Here is a 21,707-nt window from a genome sequence, read left to right as displayed (position 1 = left end):
GAAGAAGCATCACTCATTCTGTCTTCACCTGGCATATCTAAGGAATATGTTCATTTATTCAATTAATGCTTATTAAATCCCTATTACTTATCATGTACTATGTATTCTAGCATGGATAAACTCGAATAAATCCCTAACTTCATAGAATGTCTTGTGAAATTGATGACATTCTATGTGCCTCAAATTTAAGTTCTTAGGAAATGAGTTTTCCAGAAAAAAATATCTTATATATGTAATTCCAAATAAAAAGATGACTTTATCAACGAAAATATCATAAATGACAGTCTGTCTTTATTTGAGTTTCCTTGTTTTTTGATAGCTTGTCATTTTGATGATTTAAACACTACACCTATTGAAGGTCTAGTTAAAAGTGTGTCAAGCTAACTCCAGAGTTTATTGTCTAAAATCTAACATCTGGGTATAAATAAAATTTTTAATTTAAAATCTCATTAGTGCTTTCCCTCTTTCCAATCGTTTTTAGGTCTTCAGCTGCTATTTCTGTGAGAGAGAACAATGGGACATTTGTCAGCACTTTGAACTTGCTCCTTTATAATGTGAGTTGATGGGTGAAAGACATTATTTTTCCCTTTCACTGTTGTGAGGAGTCATTTATGTGAATAGCTTTTCTATAAAAACCCCCTGAAAGACACATTAACCCTGCCGTATCTTGGTAACATTTATCCATCTTACTTTCATTTTCATATATCTTTGTTATAAAGGTGTGCTATAAGCTCTGTTAAATTTTCTAAAAGTTGATGATTGAAATTTCCTACCAAAAATGTGATAGTTACTTTGAGAATCCATCTACATTTATTTGCACCTCTGTGTGTGTGTGTGTGTTTGTGTGCATGTGTGCACATGCACATGCATGCATGTGCATATGTGTATGTGTGTGTTCATAGTTAAGAGAATATTTGGAGGAATAATGTTTTTATGAGATGATATACACAGTTTGAATGACACTTCTTGGAGGCATCATTGGTGGTGAATGTGTTAATACTTTGAACATGGGTTCTGACTGATGGTAGTTCTGTCACATCTGAAATAATTTGGATTGATGACATAGCATTGTCTAAACTTTTTTCATGTAAATATTGAGAATGGCAGCAACACGTGAAAAATACATGGATTTCTATTTATAACGGTAACATTAATCCCCCAAATGATATTTTCATGTTGATTAAAATTTTTATTCATACATTTTAAATGCCTGATTTAAATATCAATTTTTCAATCTATCAACCAACATTTTTGTAAATTATGATTCTGATTTTTGCATTATTATTCATGTCATCATGGCACTGAGTTATAATTCATGCAACTGATTTAAAAGTCAGTGCTTTATCCTTTGAATATAATGAGCTATAAATATTGTAGTAGGACATTTTCCAAAGGCATTTTAAAAATCGTGTTTATAAGTTTGTAGTTTGACACCACAGAGTTCTAAACAACACATTAAAATGTGTTGAACTGAAGATTGCCTTTCTGTCATTTGTAAACTTTCTTCCGCAAAGACTCTGCCAATTGACTTGGTTCTGTACATGTAGTAACCATGTACTGATATTTTGTTCAGAGGGTGGACAGCTATTTTATTGTTTGCAATATTTATAAAAGTAGTTTTCTATTATAAGATTTGTCTCTATTGAGTTTGATGTGTAAACTCTTTAAGGTAGAGTTGAGGTAGAACATGTTATAGTCAACAATACTTAATAAAGTTACTGAGTGAGACAGAGATGAGAATTTCCATTATTAATACAGTGAAAAATACATCCATATGCCACTCCATGGCATCTTTATTTTCTGTGAAATTAGACTACTTTTTTCCATTGTAAAAGTAGAAAATCAAGCTGGGCGGTGGTGGTGCATGCCTTTAATCCCAGCAGTCGGGAGGCAGAGGCAGGCGGATCTCTGTAAGTTTGAGGCCAACCTGGTCTACAAGAGCTAGTTCAAGACAGGAACCAAAAGCTACGGAGAAACCCTGTCTCGAAAAATTCAAAAAAAAAAAAAAAGTAGAAAATCAAACCACGGAAGTATGAATCTCTTCAAATTTCAATTCTGTAGTAGAAGATAATCACTTTGTCGTATTATAAATGAAAGAGTGCTAAAAGTTGAATTTTTAGTCAGTTTTCAATAAAATATTAATAATTGAATTATGCCAAGTGGTGGTGTTGTACACTTTTAATCCCAGCATTTGGAAGACAGAGGCAGGTGAATCTCTGTGAGTTCAAGGCCAGCCTTGTTTACAAGAGCTAGTTACAGAACAGCTAAGACTGTTACACAGAGAAACCCTGTCTTGAAAAATCAACCAAATAAATAAATAAATAAATATTTAAAATTTAAAGTTCCTTACCAATTACATTTTACAATTCAATCATTTCCAACAGTTTCTTTTGTTTCTTTTATATGTCTCTGTGTGTGGAGTATGTTTGGAAATGTGTATCTTCTCTATGTGAGAATGCATGTATGCTTGCAAAAGCAAATGTGGAGGCCCTAGGTCATTGTCGGTAGTCTTCCTGACTTTTCTCTCCTTACTGAGTCAGGATCTCTCAACTGAACCCAAACCTTGTCGATGGGACTAGTCTAGCTAGCCAGCTTGCTCAAAGGATCCCCTCTCTGTGCTTCTAGAGTGCTGGGCTACCATGCTCTCCTGACATTTTTTTTGTTGTTGTTGTTGTTGTTGTCTTTGGAGGAGAAGATTCCTGGTTTTCATTCTATATAGTAAGACTTTTAATCATTGAGCCCTCTCATGCCAGGTTTGAAATTTAATTTTCATTAAACATGCTTACTATTTTTGGAGCAAATTTAGGATTATGGACAATTTGATTTAAAAAAAAATAGAACATTCCAACACATCCTCATACCCCTGTATACATTTTCCTCTATTATTGTGTCTTCTACTATTATGGTTTATTTGTTAGAACTAATGAACTGGTTTGGAGACATCCCTGTTAGCTAAGAGTGACCATTTATGTTTATTGTACCCTTCGCATTGTACGTTCTGTGAATCATAGGATACACCTCCATTGCTGTCCTGTGTAAATATCACTGCCGCAAACTATTCTAACATCATATTATTTTGTTATATAGCAAGACGCTAAAAATTATGAATTCACATTGTACAAGAAAGTGTTGGGATACTTTCATTAATTGATTCTAAATGACATTTATTATTTATTTGGGATATTAATATTTAGTCACCTAATTGTAATTGTATTGTAGCAGTTAAATTTTAATGTCATTTTACAGCTTTTAAGAATTTGTTTTCCCCTAGAGAATTTTTTGTTAGTAAATCCTTAGGCATGCTTTCAAGTTGTTTTACATTCTACTGCCTAACCCTTTTCTCTGGTTTGTTGTTAGGACAGAAACAACTGAACACTGTCCAGAAACAACCTTCTTCCTTCTTTTGAGTTTATGTATAAAAGGACACTATGTGCACGGAAAAGCTATAGTTATAAACAAATAATTTTAATTGATGATGAATTTTTTAAGTATGAAAGCTATCTATCTATCTATCTATCTATCTATCTATCTATCTATCTATCTATCTATCTATCTATCTATCTATCATCTATCTATCTATCTATTGGTTTTTGGAGACAGGGTTTCTCTTTGTATAGCTCTTCCTGTCCTGGAACTTGCTCTGTAGATCATACTGGCCTTACACTCACAGAGATCCCCTGCCTCTGCTTCCAGAGTGCTGGGATTAAAGGCATGCACCAGTTGTGGCCTTCTCTTTGTATAATATAAAAGTAGCTGTTTTCTCCTTTGTGGAAATAGAAAGCAAGGCTGCCTTTTCTGTTTGAACTGTGTGCAAGTATTACTGTTTGCTGAGTGGTTGAATAAATAGGACCGTACAAACAGTGAAGAGAAATTTGATGACTCATGACCCAAGCACAAATGGGTTGTACATCATTTGCTATGAGCTTATTTCTTTTGAAGAAAGTCAGCGTTCTTTGGGACAATATTAATGCAAATACAAGATGTAGGAACAAGATAGGTAAAGAATGGAAATTTACTTAAAGATATTGGAAAAGGAATCCAGAAACATTATAAAAAGAAGCATTAGCTGTCTGCCTTGGCTATAGAAGCCATTGCTGCTAACCACAGAAATATAGAAAATAATTAGAAATTCAGTGCTAATGCTTCCTCTGATGAAGCATGCATTTCCGTGTATACCTGCAGTTTTAAGAATGGAATGTTTCTGCGTGGATACAATTCTTTCAGATTCCCAACATCCAAATTTTAATGTTAAAAATTAATTCTATATATACTGCCTTTGTCCAGTCAGATAAATGCGATATTCTCCATATTCTTTGGTGACTAAAATTTTACAATGAATGTTAAAAATGATTTCACCATAAAACAGCAATCTCTTTAGAAATACCAACTCTGGAAAACAATTTTTTGAAAGCTAAATGATTTGACCACTTAGATTTCTAGAAATTTTTCCCTTGGCGTTTTATGTATTTCTTTATTTCTATTATCAACTTATAAATGCTACTTTTTAATTTCTAATTTAATGTGCTTTAACCTACTACTATGTGTGTGGGGTGATAAGAATGCCTTATTTAGAATGTTCTAAAATAAAGGAAAGAAAAATTAGTTTTTTAAAATTAATTTATTTATTAAAAAATACAAATCCAAATTCTCACTCCCTCCACACAGCCTTCCACCCCACTCCCATCTAGTCCTTAGAGAGGTAAGGCACTTTGCTTTGTGGAAGGTCCCAGACCCTCCCTATTACATCTAGTCTGAGAAAGGTATCCATCCAAAGAGAATAAGATCCCAAAAAGCCAGTACATGTAGTAGAGACAAATCCCAGTGCTACTGTTGGTGGCCCTTCAGTCTGCTCCAACTGTCAACCATATTCAGAGGGACTAGTTTGATCCTATGCTTGTTCCTTCCCAGTCCAGCTGGAGTTGGTGAGCTCTCATTAGCTCAGGTAAACTGTCTCAGTGGACGAACCCCTCATGGTCTTGACCTCTTTGCTCATATTCTCATTCCTTCTTCTCTTCAACTGGACTTTGGGAGCTCAGTTCAGTGCTCCGATGTGGATCTCTGCTCCTATTTCCATCTGTTGTCAGACGAAGGTTCTGCAGTGATATTTAAGATAATTATCAGTCTGACTACCGGGCAAGGCCAGTTCGGGCACCCTCTCCTCTATTGCTTAGGGTCCTAGCTGGGGTCATCCTTGTGGATTACTGGAATTCTTTCTAGAGCCAGGTTTCTTGCTAACTCATAATGGCTCCCTCAATCAAGATATCTCTTTCCTTGCTTTCATATTTGTTCTTCCTCCAACTGGACTTTCCCATTGCCTCAACTTCTCCTCAACCCTCCCCTTCTCCACTCCTCTTCCCCTTTTTCCCTTCCTTCTACCCCCTGCTCCCATGCTCCTAATTTTGTCAGGTGATCTTTTCTGTTTCCAATTTCCAGGTGGGTCTATATATGCTTTTCTTTGGGTTCACCTTATTACTTAGCTTCTCTAGGATCATGAACTATAGGCTCAATGTCATTTGTCTATGGCTAGTATCCATTTCAGAGTGAGTAAATACCATATTAATTTTTGGGTGTCTGGGTTACCTCACTCAGGATAGTGTTTTCTAATTCCAAACATTTGCATGCAAAATTCAAGATGTCATTGTTTTTTTTTTGTTGTTGTTGTTTTGTTTCCACTGAGTAGTACTGTAATGTGTAAATGTGCCACACTTTCTTTATCCATTTTTCAGTTGAGGGGAATCTAGGTTGTTTCCAGGTTCTGATTGTTACAAATAATGCTGCTATGAACATAGTTGAACAAATGCTTTGTAGTATGATTGAACATCTTTTGAGTATATGCCCAAGAGTGGTATTGTTGGATCCTGAGGTAGGTTGACTCCCAATTTTCTGAGAAACCATCATATTGACTTCCAAAGTACTTGTACAAGTTTCCATTCCCACCAGCAACTGATGAGTGTTCTCCTTATTCCACATCCTCTCCAACATAAGCTATCATTAGTGTTTTTGATCTTAGCCATTCTAACAGGTGTAAGATGGTGTCTCAAAGTTGTTTTGATTTTTATTTCCCTGATAGCTAAGGAAGTTGAACATTTCCTTAAGTATCTTTTGGCCATTTGAAGTTCTTCTGTTTAGAGTTCTCTGTTTAGTTCAGTGCTTCATTTTTTAATTGGGTTATTTAGAATTTTAATGTCTAATTTCTTGAGTTCTTTATGTATTTTGGAGATCAGTCTTTTGTCTGACATGGGGTTGGTGAAGATCTTTTCCAATTCAGTAGGATGCCTTTTTGTCTTATTGATTTTCAGGAATTTTTCCTTTGGCATTTATATATTTCTTTATTTCTATTATCAACTTATAAATTCAACTTTTAAATTTTTAATTTAATGTGCTTTAAGCTACTGCTACGTGTGTGGGGTGATAGGAATGCCTTTTTTTAGAATTGCTCTAAAATAAGGGAAAGATAAATTTGAATGAGACTTTTATAGCAGGCATTTTCACAACTCAGAGGCTATATTGCATGCTTTCTCTGGTAATTTTAGATGATCAGAGAAAGAATTCTAGATTAATGAAATATTACAAAAAAATGAGCACCTGACACTCCAACAGTGAAATGCTTCAATTGAAGCAATTTAATTAATGAAAACTGAAATTTATGACAAATATAAAAAAATGGACTCTTAATTTAAATCAACTTATGATTGGAAACTGAATACTAAAAATGACTACTAATCACTAGCTATTGAATATAATTTACATGTACTGAACATTGACAACATATATGATAAATTCCATGATATATATGGAACAAAGATGGTGTATGCCCTGAAATAAACTTGTTGTATTTATTATGGGTTAAGAGAAGTTCTGCCAAGATGAGCATAAAATAAATCTCTTTCGAGTCAGTGATGTTGATTTGATTGCTCTTTGTTTCTTTATCAGTTCTAAGTTGTAAATGTTCTATTGATAGAAAGATAATGACACGTGTATTATTTATTATTTCATCAATAGGATTCAACCTACAGAGAGCAGTTAATTATCCCAAGTATAGGATTACCTTTGAAAACCAAAGTATTTGCAGCTGTGCAAGCTACTAATCTGGATGGAAGGTAATTGTGCACTTTTATCTTGATTAGTTAAAATACTTAACCTTTCCCAGTCATACTGTTAGCTTATTCATTCTAAAGTATTATTTGACATATATGGTCATTGCTACAGCATTAAGTCATTCTAGTATACATAAACAAATTATTATATCTAAGAGAGCACTACTCATTTTATGTCATTAATTGAGAAATAACAAGACTTCTGATAAACAATTGGGAGTAGTGACTGAAGGAGGCCATGTGGAGATCTTCTGGGATGCTAGAATGTTCTCTATTTTGTCATCAGAAAGATGACTAGCCTAGTATCATTTGATACACTTGTGGTCTAGGTATGAGTGCTTAAAAATCAGAAAATAAATGTTGTAAGAATCTGTTCTGAAATTATGTAAGACAGTTTTGTGAGAGAACTCTGAAACAGACAAACAGACCAACCATCTAGAAAATTCACTCAAATTTTCTAGAAAAAAATCTAGAAAAAATTCTTCTAAAACGAAAGGGATTATATCACTACACTGCTTAAAATAAGAACAAAACAAAAGCAAAGCAAACAAAAAGATCTTGTATGAGAACTCAAATTCCAAAGAACTATGTGAACTCTGTTAATACTATGCAGTACATGATGGTTGATTGGGGGGCTTATACTATGCTTTAAATTTGGGATTTTCTACAACATACCCTTGATTGGTATACCCTAGAAACGGGGTGCCTCTTCACAGTCTCCTTGTCTCTTAACAATGGATTTTGCAACATGCAATTGTTTAAGATCATTTTACCAAATAGAGAAAGTTATTTTAATATTATTGACATTTTCTGCCTATTTTTTTTTAATATTTGTAATGCACAAATTTGGAATGATGAAATTCGTAAACCTTGCTCCAACATGACTTTGTGGAATAGTTATGCACCCACCTTGTAACTTTCTTCTAATAAAGTATCATCAGGAAATCCCACTCCTATGCCAGCTGAGTCAACTTATACACTAAGCAATATATATACGTATATATACATACATATATATATATTCATACACACTTACTATATTTATATGATATTAGAGTAACAGGAATAGAGTAGATGGAATGTGGTTCATACGGAAACATATCTGTGTATCAGATATCTTTGTAGTTTTGTTCCTTCGAGCATTGTCCATCCACCTGCCTTATCTCTTATTGTTTGTGACATTATTCTCCATCCCACTTGACAATTGTTGCAGAATTTTAAACATGTAGAATTTAGATAAATTCTTTATAACCAAGAAACTTCTGCAAACAGCAAGTAATGAAAATATGATTAAGGTGGTAAGAATTTGGCTAATGCTTACTTTCTTTGGATTAATTACCAGTGCTCCAGGGAAAACTCTGATGCCAGATCATGTTTGCTTCTCTCTGCAGATGGAATGTATTAATGGACTATTGCTACACAACCCCATCTGGGAACCCAAATGATGACACTCGATATGATCTCTTCCTTAGGTAGGTGTCTAAGTCTTGCTCTGAAACTAAAGACCCAGTTATAGATCATTAAAATGGGATGTATAGGATAAACAAACAAATTATACAGCACTCCTGGGCCTTCTCAATGTAAATTCATACAATTTGAACTTGTAGTCTTCAGTACAAAAGTTAACAACCGTCTGTGACACAAAATTCTGATAAGGCTATCATAGAATGAGAATTGTCACTAAATGACATTCACTAACAATGTTTTATTGATGTTTAGGAGATATGGGCTATTTCATTTTCTTACGTATAGCAAAGTAAGATTATCATTCTCAATATAAGATGGGAAACAGGGTGGTATTGCTTATTGGCAGCTATGCCTTCCTATCATATGTCAAAAAGACAGTAAAATTAAAGTAATGGTTGGATAATTCAGATCCCAAAGTACTTTTGTTCATTTATCAGTATTTAATATGAAAGTGCAATATAACCCGCTACTCCTTTTTTTTTTTTTATTTTTTTTATTTTAACCAGAGCCAATAACTCCAAGTTTGTTCTCCAATAGACAGTGATTGAGTGAATGCAATCTATGTCCGGGGAAAGGGGACATTGATCATAAAACCATTCAATCATTACAGGTCCCTTTCAGCATTTTTCTTGGACAACAGAATAGACTTGAGAGTTAAGCAATGTCTTCTAATCATGCCTGTAAAATATAGTTGGCTCAGATTGTTGCAGTTATTGACACATGATGGGAGTAACATAATGGAAAGTAAAGAATGCTTTATTGGCTAATCAACATTAGGGTGGTGTCAGAGGATATGGCCAAACTACCACTTTTAATATATTAGATTGTTGGAAATGTTAATCTCAGCAAAGGTTTCGAGGAAAAAATGTCAGTGTGTATGAAGAGGCTTAAAAGAGTTCAATTGTTTGATTTTATTTTTCCAAATTGAAAAGTGTATTTTGAAGTATTTATGATATTCTACTCTCTATCAGTTTTATTAAAATAGTAAATCATAAGAGTAAATTGCACATACAGTAATAAAAAATAACCAAGTGAATGGCAGAGACCAGTAAGCCAGGCAATTCATTCTGATGCCACTATCATGTGGTCACTTATTAAATGGAAAAAAAAAAATCAGTGATTTTATTTATTTATTTTTTTACCTTTTTGTCTTCTTGATATTTACTTTTCTGAAAATTAAGAATGTAACTGTATTAAGAAACAAAGTTAAAGAATTGACATGTTTACTTTTGTATATCCTGAGACTCACTTATCTTAAAGAAAGCACTACAGGCCAAAAGGTTCACTGTGGGTATTTCTTCTAAGAGGAAGGATTATGCATTATCTGATATTTGTTTTCCAATATTTCTATAATGATCACAAATTAGTTATATGGAATGTGATCATAAGACATGGAATAAATATTGTGGCAACTTCTAAATCATCTCAGGTTTCTTATCGGAAATTTTAGAGAGCAAAATATGAGTGCTTATGTTGAAAAATTATAGAAGCAACTGGAGGGAATGTGGCTGTGAGCCTTCTAAATTGGAGATGTTGGGAGCAGGGCTGAGGTCCAACAGCTGCCAGGGATGGGGAGCATCAGAAATGAAGCTGGAGAAACTTCCTGGAGATTTCACAGTGGTAGATCTCATTAAGTGAAAAGAAAGGACCTATGAAATAGGCAAAACATTTACCTGTGAATGTCCCTCCCTACCTTTGTAGGGCAGTTAATGAATTCTCTGAATTTCTTCAAGCTCAGACATGCAGAGAAAATTCCTCTGTAGAACTGCAATGTAGCTAAACACTTCTGTCATTATAAAACAGAAGCATGAAGCCCTTGAACTTATGCAACCGTGAAGAAAGTTGTAACCATTCTACTTTGCTTTAGGAATCTCTGAAAGTAGCAAATGCAGCTAAATCCTAATACTTCAGATAGGAACCACAATCAAAAGCAGGTATTTCTTTGCAGTGTTGGAATGCACTAAAAGGAAAGAAATTGAAAATGTCAGAAAAAGTTTTAAATATAAATTCATCAGAAAGAAATAGCATAGAACAGAAAGCGCTTGTAACTCAACATCTCAACGCTGATTTTAAAATTCTTAAAAGCAAGCTTCAGTGGCAATGATTGAATTATAGAAACTTAGGAAAATGAAAATAGAAAAATAGAATGTTGGGTTATGAGGATGAGAAAGGGAATTGGACAAATTTAAGATGGAAAAGGAAGATGTGACTAGAATATTTTATAGGAGTAGAGTGACATAGAAATAGAGCAAAGATCATGAAAGACAAAAATAATAAATATTAATAAAAAGAAACAATTCTAAAGACCAAAAGAGGATATTGATGATGAAATGACAGATCTAGGTTGCTAAGAGAATAAAATACATGTATTTATGTATTTATATGAATTTGTGTGCATTATATTATATAAAATATACAAATTATATTATAATGAAATTCCTCATAAAGAATCTAAAATAATAGAACATTGTTTAAAAATACAATTTAAGAGTATGTTATTAAGCTGAAAATAATTAATCACAATGACTTATTGAAAAGATATGCACTGTGAAATTTAAGATTTCCTAAAGTGACAACTAGAAGAAAATAAGAAAGACATAGTCAAAAATCCAATAAAAGTTAGAGACTTTTTTCTCAGGAAACTTAATTGAGATTAGAAAATAAAAACACGCCTCAAAGAATAAGATGGAGAGTAATTGAGGAAGACAACTGAGTTCAACCTCTAAACTCTGTGGGCATGTACATCTATAACCCCTCCCCCATACCCACACCCCACCACACATGCATACACATACATACCCAACACACACATACCCCCACATCCAACATGCATACACATACATACCCACATACACACTCACACATACACCTCCACATCCCACATACCCCCCCCACACCCATACATGCAAACACACATACACACACATGCATACACACATACATATGCACACATGTCAGTGTGTATCTACATATGTTCTCTCTCATACACACTCATACACACCCATACATAGATACACTCTCACATTTGCACACACATTATTGACATAATGATTATAATAATATCACAAAACAGAATGTCTTGTCACTGGGACAGTCTAAAACTCAGAAATAATAGTTGAGTTTAAAAAATGAAATACATTAGCAATTTCAAATACATTAAAGAAAATATTTGAACAAAAACAACAGTCACAGGCTAATGTGATTTAAAAAAATGGCTTGCTGACACATAGAAAATACAAAATGTCAGGTAGAGAATGAGAATGGAATCCAGAGAGCATGGTCCATTAGACCATTAGTTTTTTTTTTTTATCACAATGAATGATCAAAGAAATTGATTGTATATAAATAAGGAACTGACTAAATAAAATTCTAGCCTATGTATACACTAGAACAATATATAATTGTTTAAAAATAATGAGGGAGATCTTATTCTTACATAGAAAGATCTGTGGAATGAGCTACTAATTTAATAAAAAAACATGCATTATATAAAAATGGACTAAATAACAGTACATTCTTATTTGAATAAACATTTATTTTAATATATCCTGATAGAAATCAAAATAAATGCAATGATCTTTACTATATGGTTAACAAGTGTGTGTGGTGATGTGAGGGTGATTTAGTGATGTTTATTTTGTATTATTTGCAACTTTTGAATCCTGGGATAATATGGTGTTCCTAAAACATGACATTATTCTTTGATCAGAAACTGCTCTGCTTGCAATTTATGATCATGTTACATTTGTCAAAACCACCTAATCTATTTATATTCTTCCCATTATTTGAAACACTGGCAGATTCTTTTAGCTTAAATATAATGAGGGTGTCCTTTGTACCACACAGATTGATGTACAAATCCCACTTGATTGGCACTTCCCAATGATTTTCTGTTTTCACATTCTCTGAACTATAGCTGTGACAAAGATCCTCAGACTACCGTCATCGAAAATGGGAGAAGCCAACGGGGTCGGTTTTCATTTGAAGTGTTCCGTTTTGTGAAACACAAGAATCAGAAAATGTCCACTGTCTTCCTGCATTGTCTCACGAAGCTCTGCAGAGCTGATGACTGTCCCCTCCTCATGCCGGTATTTATAAGCACTTTTGGTTTATCTCTCTGAATTAATCTAAGCTGAAAGACTATCAGATCTCAGGAAAGTCATAGGTCAGGGTGAACTATGACTTGATAGTTCATTCAGTAAGGATTTATCAAATGTTTACTGTGTGCCAAGATGAGGATGAAGTGATGAACCTATCATGGATTAGAATTCAATTGGTTTATCTTTTAGGATCATGAAAGAATGATTGAAAAGCAAAATTAAAATAGTAGTAGCAAAGGCAGACCCGGGTTGTAGTAAAGGTGAGTGATTGTCATTTGAGAAAGAAGAGGACAGATTGGAGGGATAGACAGAGGAGATGGTCTGGCTTGTGATTCTGAGAATGGATGATCTCCAGCAGGGCAAAGATAAAGTGTGTGAGAGAGTTCGTACCAAAGGATGCTCAGAAGTTGCAGACACATGTACCAGGGTGGTTGGAGCAGAAAGTGGAGGGAAACATGAGGAGGGTTCAGCTGGTTCTAGAAGGTAGATTAGCACCAGATGGTTCAAGAATCCTTTCAAATAAAAGTTAAAGTCACTGAAAGATCTGGTTCCAATGAGATGCAGCTGCCATCAAAATACAGATATAGTGAGTAGAAAAATTTTAAAAATCAGAACTTTTATTCAAACAGGCTTCCTAGAATTACATTACTATTAACTTGAGGACAAACGTAAGTACTTTTTCAAATTTAAAATAGCTTTAATATATATATATATATATATTCAATCACTACATTAAATATGAAGTTATCAACTCATTGATTTCTTTGGTCTTAACTTGCTGTGTCAGATGGAGGCAAATTCAGAGTTCACATTACCTTGGTTCTGTGCTGACCAACATTTTAGGGAAGAATTTATTAAAGGCTTGAGAGAAATAAACGTGGCAAAGTTTGATAAACACAGCTCGTTTTCAGGAGAGCTGTTGAGCTATGTAAACTAATGAGGCAGTGCACAGTTACAGCAGGGAGGGAATAAGAAATGTGGTCCAAGCCAGAAGAAGAAACACCGCAGCAGTTATATGCAAAGTAATTAAATAAACGCACAGAAGGAAATGTATAAAATTAAACATGTGGTGTATCTTCCAAAAGAATCTGCTTTCCAAATGGCCATCAAGAAACAAATTTGTGCTGGTGTGGAATTTCATTTGTTTCTATTAACACCTCAGATTTGTGGCAACAGAAAAAAGAGAGATGTTGGGAGCAGGACAACTTGGGTTCCTCAGAGCACTTCTGGAAACGCGGTCCTGTCTGCTGGTCCCATCATCACTCGCAGCGGTAAGAAAGCCCCTCCTTTTGTATATAGCAGGACAGGAATCCGAAAGGGCCAGCTACTTGGCCTCCAAGAACTCCAGGTTTCTAAAGAACACTAGTTAGCGGTGAGACTGGTGAGCAGTTCTCCACTTACTCAGTGTTTAGGCCAGAGGCAATGTGTCTTCACTATATTTTTGTTTCACATGGCCCCCACCCGCCAGTGCAAATGTTTCATGTTGTGCCTCCAATTTGCACTTCCTGCTTATATTCTTGCCATTGTGGCTTACCTGTATGAACTCTATCCACTATTTCCCTTGTTATCTATTTTTTTTTATTAAAACTGACCAGCAGGAGTCACTATCGAGCCTGGACGCCACACAAAAGTAAGATCCTGTAAGTTTCCTTGGTGCTGAAGAGATAGCTCAGCAGTTAAGAGCACTTGCTGCTCTGCAGAATGCCGATTTGACCCCAGCTCCCATGAAGGTTCACAATTTCCTGTAAAGGCAGATCAGTTACAGGATGCCTCTGGCCTCCAGTGGCACTGGAACATACTTGCACACATAAGTGTGCATGTGCACATATATACAATTATATATACAAAGATAAGATCTTAAAAATAAGCAACACTTTTCTTTCTAAAGCTTCACTCTCTGGAAGCCTTTCCTTAACCTTCTGCCCAAGAAACACGTTTACTCTTGTGAACGCTCTACATCTTGGTAAAGCATCCTAGCAAATACTGCTGAGTTGCCCACTTTGAGTACCACTTGCCTCATTCCTTTCTTTTGTACCGAGGGCGCACATTCACATTCATACATTAATATGAGCAGATAGACACGGGGTCATACACACATATTCTCACGGATACAAATGTTTTCCCCGCACATTTGTGCACAAAACTACGTGGATGAGACCAAGGAATGTGGATTTCATTCTGTACGAAGCTAGAAGCTTCCAAAATTGACCAGATAAAAGAGGCATGTGGTAAATTTGAATATGCTAAAACTGAAGCTGGAGACATTTGACTCTAGGTCCAGCTTTTATTCTAAAAAGTCACGTGAATATTAATAACTGTGCATGATTAAAAGCCAGAGTTTTAAAATGTAGATTTCAAGATTCTTTATAATGTAGTTGCGGAATGTTCTCAAAAGAATAAGAGAACAGTTTGGGTTTGGTTTATATGCTAATAGTGTTTTCTCAATTTTGTGTGGCTGTAAGGCTCTTATTATCTTTCAATTAAATTGCGTTTACCTTTTTGCCAGTATCACCTACCTAATAGTAAAAAAAGAAGTTTGCCTGAAATCCATAAATAATTAAGTAAAAGTACTTTAGGCTAAAAAATGTATGAAATTGAGTTAATCACTTCCTTGTGTTTATATAAGCATACTATTATTGAAAAGGAAGCTAATAGGACCTTTAAATAATGCAGAAATATTTTGAATGTAAAATTTCTAACTTGGCATCTATTCTCTGAGGATTTGTCTGGAGGGTTTAAAATGACTGCTTTGCGTTTTGTGAAAGCCCCACATCTTATTTCTATCTAGTTATGAGATATTGCTGGTGAAATTACATTGGATGGAAATCTAACTCTTAGTTCCAGTAATTAGGAATGCTTCAGGATAGGCAAAACAAAGCTATTTGTATATTATGGAGTATTTGTAGAGTTGTTTTCCTATTAGAAAGCACTTTGAAAGAGACATCTGGGTCCATTTTGGATAGATGATTTAGTTGTAACCCTATTTCCTCCTTCATACCCAGCCCAAGAAAATCTAAACATCATAAAATTTTGAATATTTTGTTAGGATAAAATAATTTTCAAAAGTCAAAAAAGTAAAACCCTCCAATTCTATTAAAAATAGCAATTCAAGCTTCTAGATGTCACCAACCCCGTATCTAGATCCTTAAAATATCTCTTTTTTAAAAAACATTTTCTTATGTGTGAGTGAGACTCACTCTGTGTGTATAACACATATGTGTGAGGCCAGAAGATAACTTTTTACAGATTTTTCTGGAGCTGGAGTCACAGACAGTTATGAGTCACATTTAGGAGGAGACTGCTTGCTCATTTCCTGGCTGCCCAGACCCAAATAATCACACAGAAACTGTGTTAATTACAACACTGGGTGATAGCTTAGGTGTATTTCTAGCTAACTCTTACATCTTAAAATACCCCTTTTCTATTAACCTGTATATCATCACATGACTGTGGCCTACTGGTAAGGTTCCAGAATCTTTCTCCTTTAACAGCTGCATAGCATTTCCCTGACTCTGCCCTCTTTCTCCCTGCATTCAGTTTAGTTTTCCCAGCTAACTCTATTCTTCCCTGCCATAGGCCAAAGACCTTCTTTGGTAACCAATGGTAATATAACATATTTATAGCACACAGATGGGAATCCTACACCATTCACATGATGTGAGTGCTGGGAATCTAACTTAGGTACTCTGGAAGATTAGCTAGCACATTTAACAGATGTGCTATCTCTCTAGTCCCAAAGTATATATCCTTAAAGAATGAGAAGCCAAGTACAGTGCCTCTGCCATCATGATCAGAGTTTCCTTTTTCCTGGTTTATGAACTCTTTCTTCCTGAAGAATGTCTGACATATGAGAATTTAGTTTTCTCCACTGACAAAGCCTGGAAAAATACTTTTCAGATCTTTGAGGCACTTTTGAGTACTTCTCTCTCACTCTACTTCATTTTATGTTGCTATTATTTTGGTAAGTAGTGTAAGCTTAGTCTTTAAAATGGCTTCATTGTTTACAACTCAGTCTATCAACATTGTAATAATACAAGATCCGCGCACTCTTAAAAATTCTTCAAGATATAGAATTCAAGTTGTGTCTACCCTCGACACTTCCCATGTAAACTTCCTGTTGGGCTTTATGGCCTAAGCTATTGCTTTTGCTGTGTCTCACTATAGTTTCTGCTTGAATTGTTTATAATTTCTCTCTCCAGGTTCAATGATGGGTTTTCTATAGACAAGTCCCATCCAGGCTTATTTTGTTCTCTCCAAAGTCGTGATCCTTGGAATTTTGCTCAGTTAACCTAAAGAGCCACTGCTTGACCCAAGATGTTGTCTGGTTTAGGTGAAGTCCACTAAGCTGAAAATTCTTAGAAATGCTCCTTTGTTTTGTGTGTTCATGAGATGAAATCTGCTTCGGTTATTTTTGCTGGAGAACATTAATATTTTTGATAGCTCACTTATGAAAATATTCATATATATATATATATATATATATATATATATATATATATATATACACATATATATTTTGGTTTTTTGAGACAGCATTTCTCTGTGGTTTTGGAGCCTGTCCTGGAACTAGCTCTTATAGACCAGGCTGGTCTCGAACTCACAGAGATCCACCTGCCTCTGCCTCCCAAGTGCTGGGATTAAAGGCGTGCGCCACCACCACCCGGCTTATTCATATTTTTTAAATGTAAAATCCTTAAAGTTTCTGCAGTGTACTTACTAAATGCTTCCAAATGTTGATGTTTCTAAGGTAGATAATTGCCTGTAGCAAATGATTCTGCTACAAATGCTGGAAAACAATAACAATTGTTTTGTTAACATAAGTTGTTATGAATAATCCAAAGCCAAACTCTTACACAAGTAGAATCATAGTTTTATGGGTAGTTAATAATTCATAAGAGCACACATATTCAGTCTCTACATAAGACAGGCATGCTGCTAGAAACTAACCCATGATGTAACTCTTTAAGAATTATAGAGTTCAGGGATAGACTATTAGCCTGCATTATACAGTGGAAATTTAAAATACTTCAGTGCTTTTTAAAATGTAAAATAAAGGATTCATTTTACAGCATAGGTAATTAAACATTTTTGAAGTTTGCTAGAGTTAAGGGAAATATTTATTCTGCATATATTTTCCCAGTGAGTGATGTTTATATTTTCCATTTAGTATGACTCTTTAGATGAGAGGGAGACACATAGTAGCAATGTTTGTGCCATTCCTGGTACAAACAGCTGTGGTACTGCTACTGGTGCCTCTCCTGCGAATCCTCAGACAGCTGTATGTTATTTTGAGGAGCTCACTGAGTTTTTATATTCAAATTTATTTAGTTCCTTTAGGCTTCATGCATTTCTTTTAGCACATATGTACCTATCAACAACAAAATGACTGGAGGGACCACAGAAGTGGATGGTGACCTAACACTCCAGGAAAGCATCTGCTTCCTCTTTGGAGTTAGATAGCATTTTTGTTATTATCATTATTACAACAATACAATAACTTAGGAATATCAGCAACAACAAACAGAAAGGCAATTCCCCATCAGAATTTATTATTCAAATTTAATTTCAAACTGTATTCAAACAGTACATGGCTTGATTTCAGTTATCTGACAACAGTACTATGCCTTCATCTGTTCTGCTCTAGAACCTGGAACTAGTGTTTTTTATTTGACATGAGGGGTTTGGTCCTAATACACAGGGATGTTTTATCCATAGCAAAGTGTTCATGAAAGCATGCAGAATATGTTTTTTTCACTATTGGGTGGTGATAGAAATACAGATGTTATGATTTTTTCTAGTCTCAGGATGCAGAAAAATTGTGTGTGTGTGTGTGTGTGTGTGTGTATGGGATGTGTATTTAGTCATAGCATCTCTGCCTCATTTGTATACTTTATAGGAAGGAGCTTTCCGTTGAAAGCAATCTTAAAGGACTTAAATATAACTCCTGCAAAAAAAAAAAAAAAGAGACTGTATTAAAAAGATTCCAGCTCATTCTGTGCTCAGGACATGGATGTCATTTCAATGAATTGCCACAGTCCATTCATCCTATTTATTTCCACGAGAAAGAAAGTGCCTTTGTGTAGATGTGTTAGAAGGGATTAGGATCTTCCCGTGAGTGTCACTTTTCGTTTTTTTTCCTATCACAATGCATTATACACTGTAAATCATCCTCTGGGTACCAATGCACACTGTAAAACATCCCTCAAATGAACACCCATGTGCATTGTAAAGAGTGCGCTGAGTAGGTGCCATATTAGCTTTCAAATCTGTATTTCAGGACCTGACAACAGATCTGTATTTTTTGCTATCAGTTAAGTGTCTGAAAGGAAACAAAATCAGATATTTTGTAATATTTCCCCACGGCCCATGTATAGAAAATATTTTTGATTATGGAAATTAATACTTCAGGTTATGAAATATTTTCTATTCTCAGTCAGTTTATATCATTTTAAACAAAAACTCTCTGAACTAGACTGTTGATTTTAGCATACGTTTACTTTGCCATAGAGGCAATGACACAGGGAAGTGTCCTCAGCTGTATAATGGAGGTAGCAATGCTATCTAAACCACAGAGCTATCATGAAGATTAAATGTGACAACACATGAAACAGAGCTTTATGAAGTCTGGTGCTACACAGTTACACATCCGTTAATTGTAAAAATGTGTAAAATCTGTAGTCAACAGTACAAACCTTATAACTTAAATAACAACCACAAGTACACATGTTCATTTTAACATGGGTATGGAATAATCTAGTTGCTGGCTCAATGGTTAATTTTAACATGATTGCAAATTGGTCTGTAAAAATGGGGAGACTAAGAAAGCATGCTTATTGCCTCTGTCGTGTTCACCAAGGAAAAATGACAATCAACTGCTTCATTCCTTAATTTTTTTTTTTTTTTTTTTTGGTTTTTTTTCGAGACAGGGTTTCTCTGTGGTTTTGGAGCCTGTCCTGGAACTAGCTCTTGTAGACCAGGCTGGTCTCGAACTCACAGAGATCCGCCTGCCTCTGCCTCCCGAGTGCTGGGATTAAAGGCGTGCGCCACCATCGCCCGGCTTCATTCTTTAATTTTGCAGATACAAATAGAACTCCAGCTCAAGCTTAGAAGTCCAGTTGTCCTTTTGTTTAGTTATTAAGAGTGAACTCCTCTTCTTGGATCTCAGAATGATATTTTTGTGGATTATGCTAGGCAAATTGGCAGCTCTTAAGTAGAGTGACACTAAATAATGAATATGTCTCTGTGACAGAACAACAAATGGCAGGTTATAAGTCCATAAAAAATGTAGTAGCTGTTAACAATTACTGCCCTCACTAACCTGGCAGAGACAAAATGATGAAACAGCCTTGGCAGGAGAGAATACAGTATAATATATTTTGTGATGTTATTTGTAGACTTGAGGATGAAATCTGGTACACAGGGAATAGAAAATGGCAAAACCAAGGTTTACAGGCTTTCATCCATGAATTGTTCATGGAGCTTGGGTGGAGAAGATGAACAGGGATGAAGTTTCAAAGTTAGCGAGTTAGAATACAGAAAAGCAAGTGTCTGGAGAGACATTTTCACTTTCATTTTTCTGTTATCTCTCCTCAGATGAGACTCCAACCAACAATTCACAGCTTGGTAAGATAATTAGCAAATAAAAGAGTAATGTTTCAGAATGTTTTGGTGATCTGTTATCAAACTGTAGTTTACTAGTATAATGAGCTCTAGCTTCACAAGTTTTTAAATAACAGTTCACAGGGGAATTTAAAACCCATATATGATGCATTGGGCAATTTTTATAGCATTTTTAGCTTTTGTTTTGTTTTGTTTTGCCTGTTTATGGGATACCACACTTCTAACCCACACAATACTTTGGGTCTTTGGTTGAATTATTGTTAATAGATTACTGCATATTCCAGCGTGATGCTGTGAGATAGTGGTGAGGGCTATTCTGTGGAGCAAAGTGGAAGGAGGTGAGATAAAGACATTTTGAAGACATTGTAACAGTGTCCTTGATTCTTACAGGTTCCTTGAATGCACCTCCCTTCCAGCTGAATGCCGTCACCAGCTCTCTGATATCAGGAATGGTCATTCTGGGAGTCATGAGTTTCTCCCTCCTCGTGTGCTCACTGGCCCTTCTACACAGAAAGGGATCCAACAGCCTGGTATTGAATGGTGTAAGAAATCCCGTCTTTGAGTGACAATGACTGGTTCTACTCCCAGAAGGAGGCTTCATTGATTACTCCATGAGACTGTGGTCAGAATTCCATCTGAATTGAATACCAGCCACATTTGATATTCTTTTTTTAGTTTAGATATATTTCATGTTGTAGCTCATGAGTGTTAAGATAGTGAAAGAATTTTGATGATATTGCTACTGCCACCTCTGTAAGTGGCCAACCCTATTTTCCTATCACCAATGGGAACATTGACAATAAATGCAAATATTCAGGACTTAGATATTAACGGATCAGTCATTTCTCACATTATTTGTAATTTCTGTTGATGGTTGACATGAGAGGTAAATGTAAGCACATGGGACAAAAAGAATTCATTGCATTTTCTGCTAAGCAGTTAAACCCAATACAATAATATTAAATTGTATATCGGTTCTCAAAATGGAAGTTACTTTTGTTATATTCCAGATAACTCCAGCTTAAGGTTACATTTTAATGGGGCACCTGAGATTTAACTACTTTTTCTATTGATCTACCTGTGTCATGGGTTGATTTTCATTCCTGATGACGTTTGTTTAAAAAGAAAACACCAAAGAAAATGAAAAACACTCTTGGGAAATCTATTTGTAAAACAAATAGTGAAAGTAGTTGTTAATGTCTGAAGGATACAGAGTGTCCCTGGAAAATTACTCCTTTGAATGAGAATGGCTATGAGGCCCTGGTCCTGACTGCTGTGAGAGCATCAGCACAGGCGACTTCTCCTGCCAGGTAAACTCTCAGCTTCTGGGTGTCCAGCAGTGAGGTCACAATGGGAATGTTGTTCTTCTTAATTCAGAAGTCCTTGCCTAAGAAGAGGACACTTTCAACACCATGCATGCATT

General features: G+C 35.2%; 1 protein-coding gene across 1 annotated transcript in view; it reads left to right on the top strand.

Moving 5' to 3' along the window:
• The window catches only part of Zpld1 (zona pellucida like domain containing 1), a 42,688-nt gene extending 21,838 nt beyond the window's left edge, over positions 1–20,850 (top strand). The window contains exons 4-10 of the mRNA XM_057765946.1: positions 482–554; positions 7,003–7,100; positions 8,489–8,569; positions 12,481–12,652; positions 13,827–13,935; positions 20,258–20,287; positions 20,675–20,850. Coding sequence (XP_057621929.1) covers positions 482–554; positions 7,003–7,100; positions 8,489–8,569; positions 12,481–12,652; positions 13,827–13,935; positions 20,258–20,287; positions 20,675–20,850 — 739 coding nt within the window. The remainder of the gene's footprint in view (positions 1–481; positions 555–7,002; positions 7,101–8,488; positions 8,570–12,480; positions 12,653–13,826; positions 13,936–20,257; positions 20,288–20,674) is intronic.
• Positions 20,851–21,707: the final 857 nt, after the last annotated feature.

This window comes from Chionomys nivalis, chromosome 3 (genome assembly GCF_950005125.1).
Source record: "Chionomys nivalis chromosome 3, mChiNiv1.1, whole genome shotgun sequence".
NCBI lineage: Eukaryota > Metazoa > Chordata > Mammalia > Rodentia > Cricetidae > Chionomys > Chionomys nivalis.
Note: the sequence above shows the minus strand (reverse complement) of the source record. Positions and strands in the feature narration are given on the sequence as shown.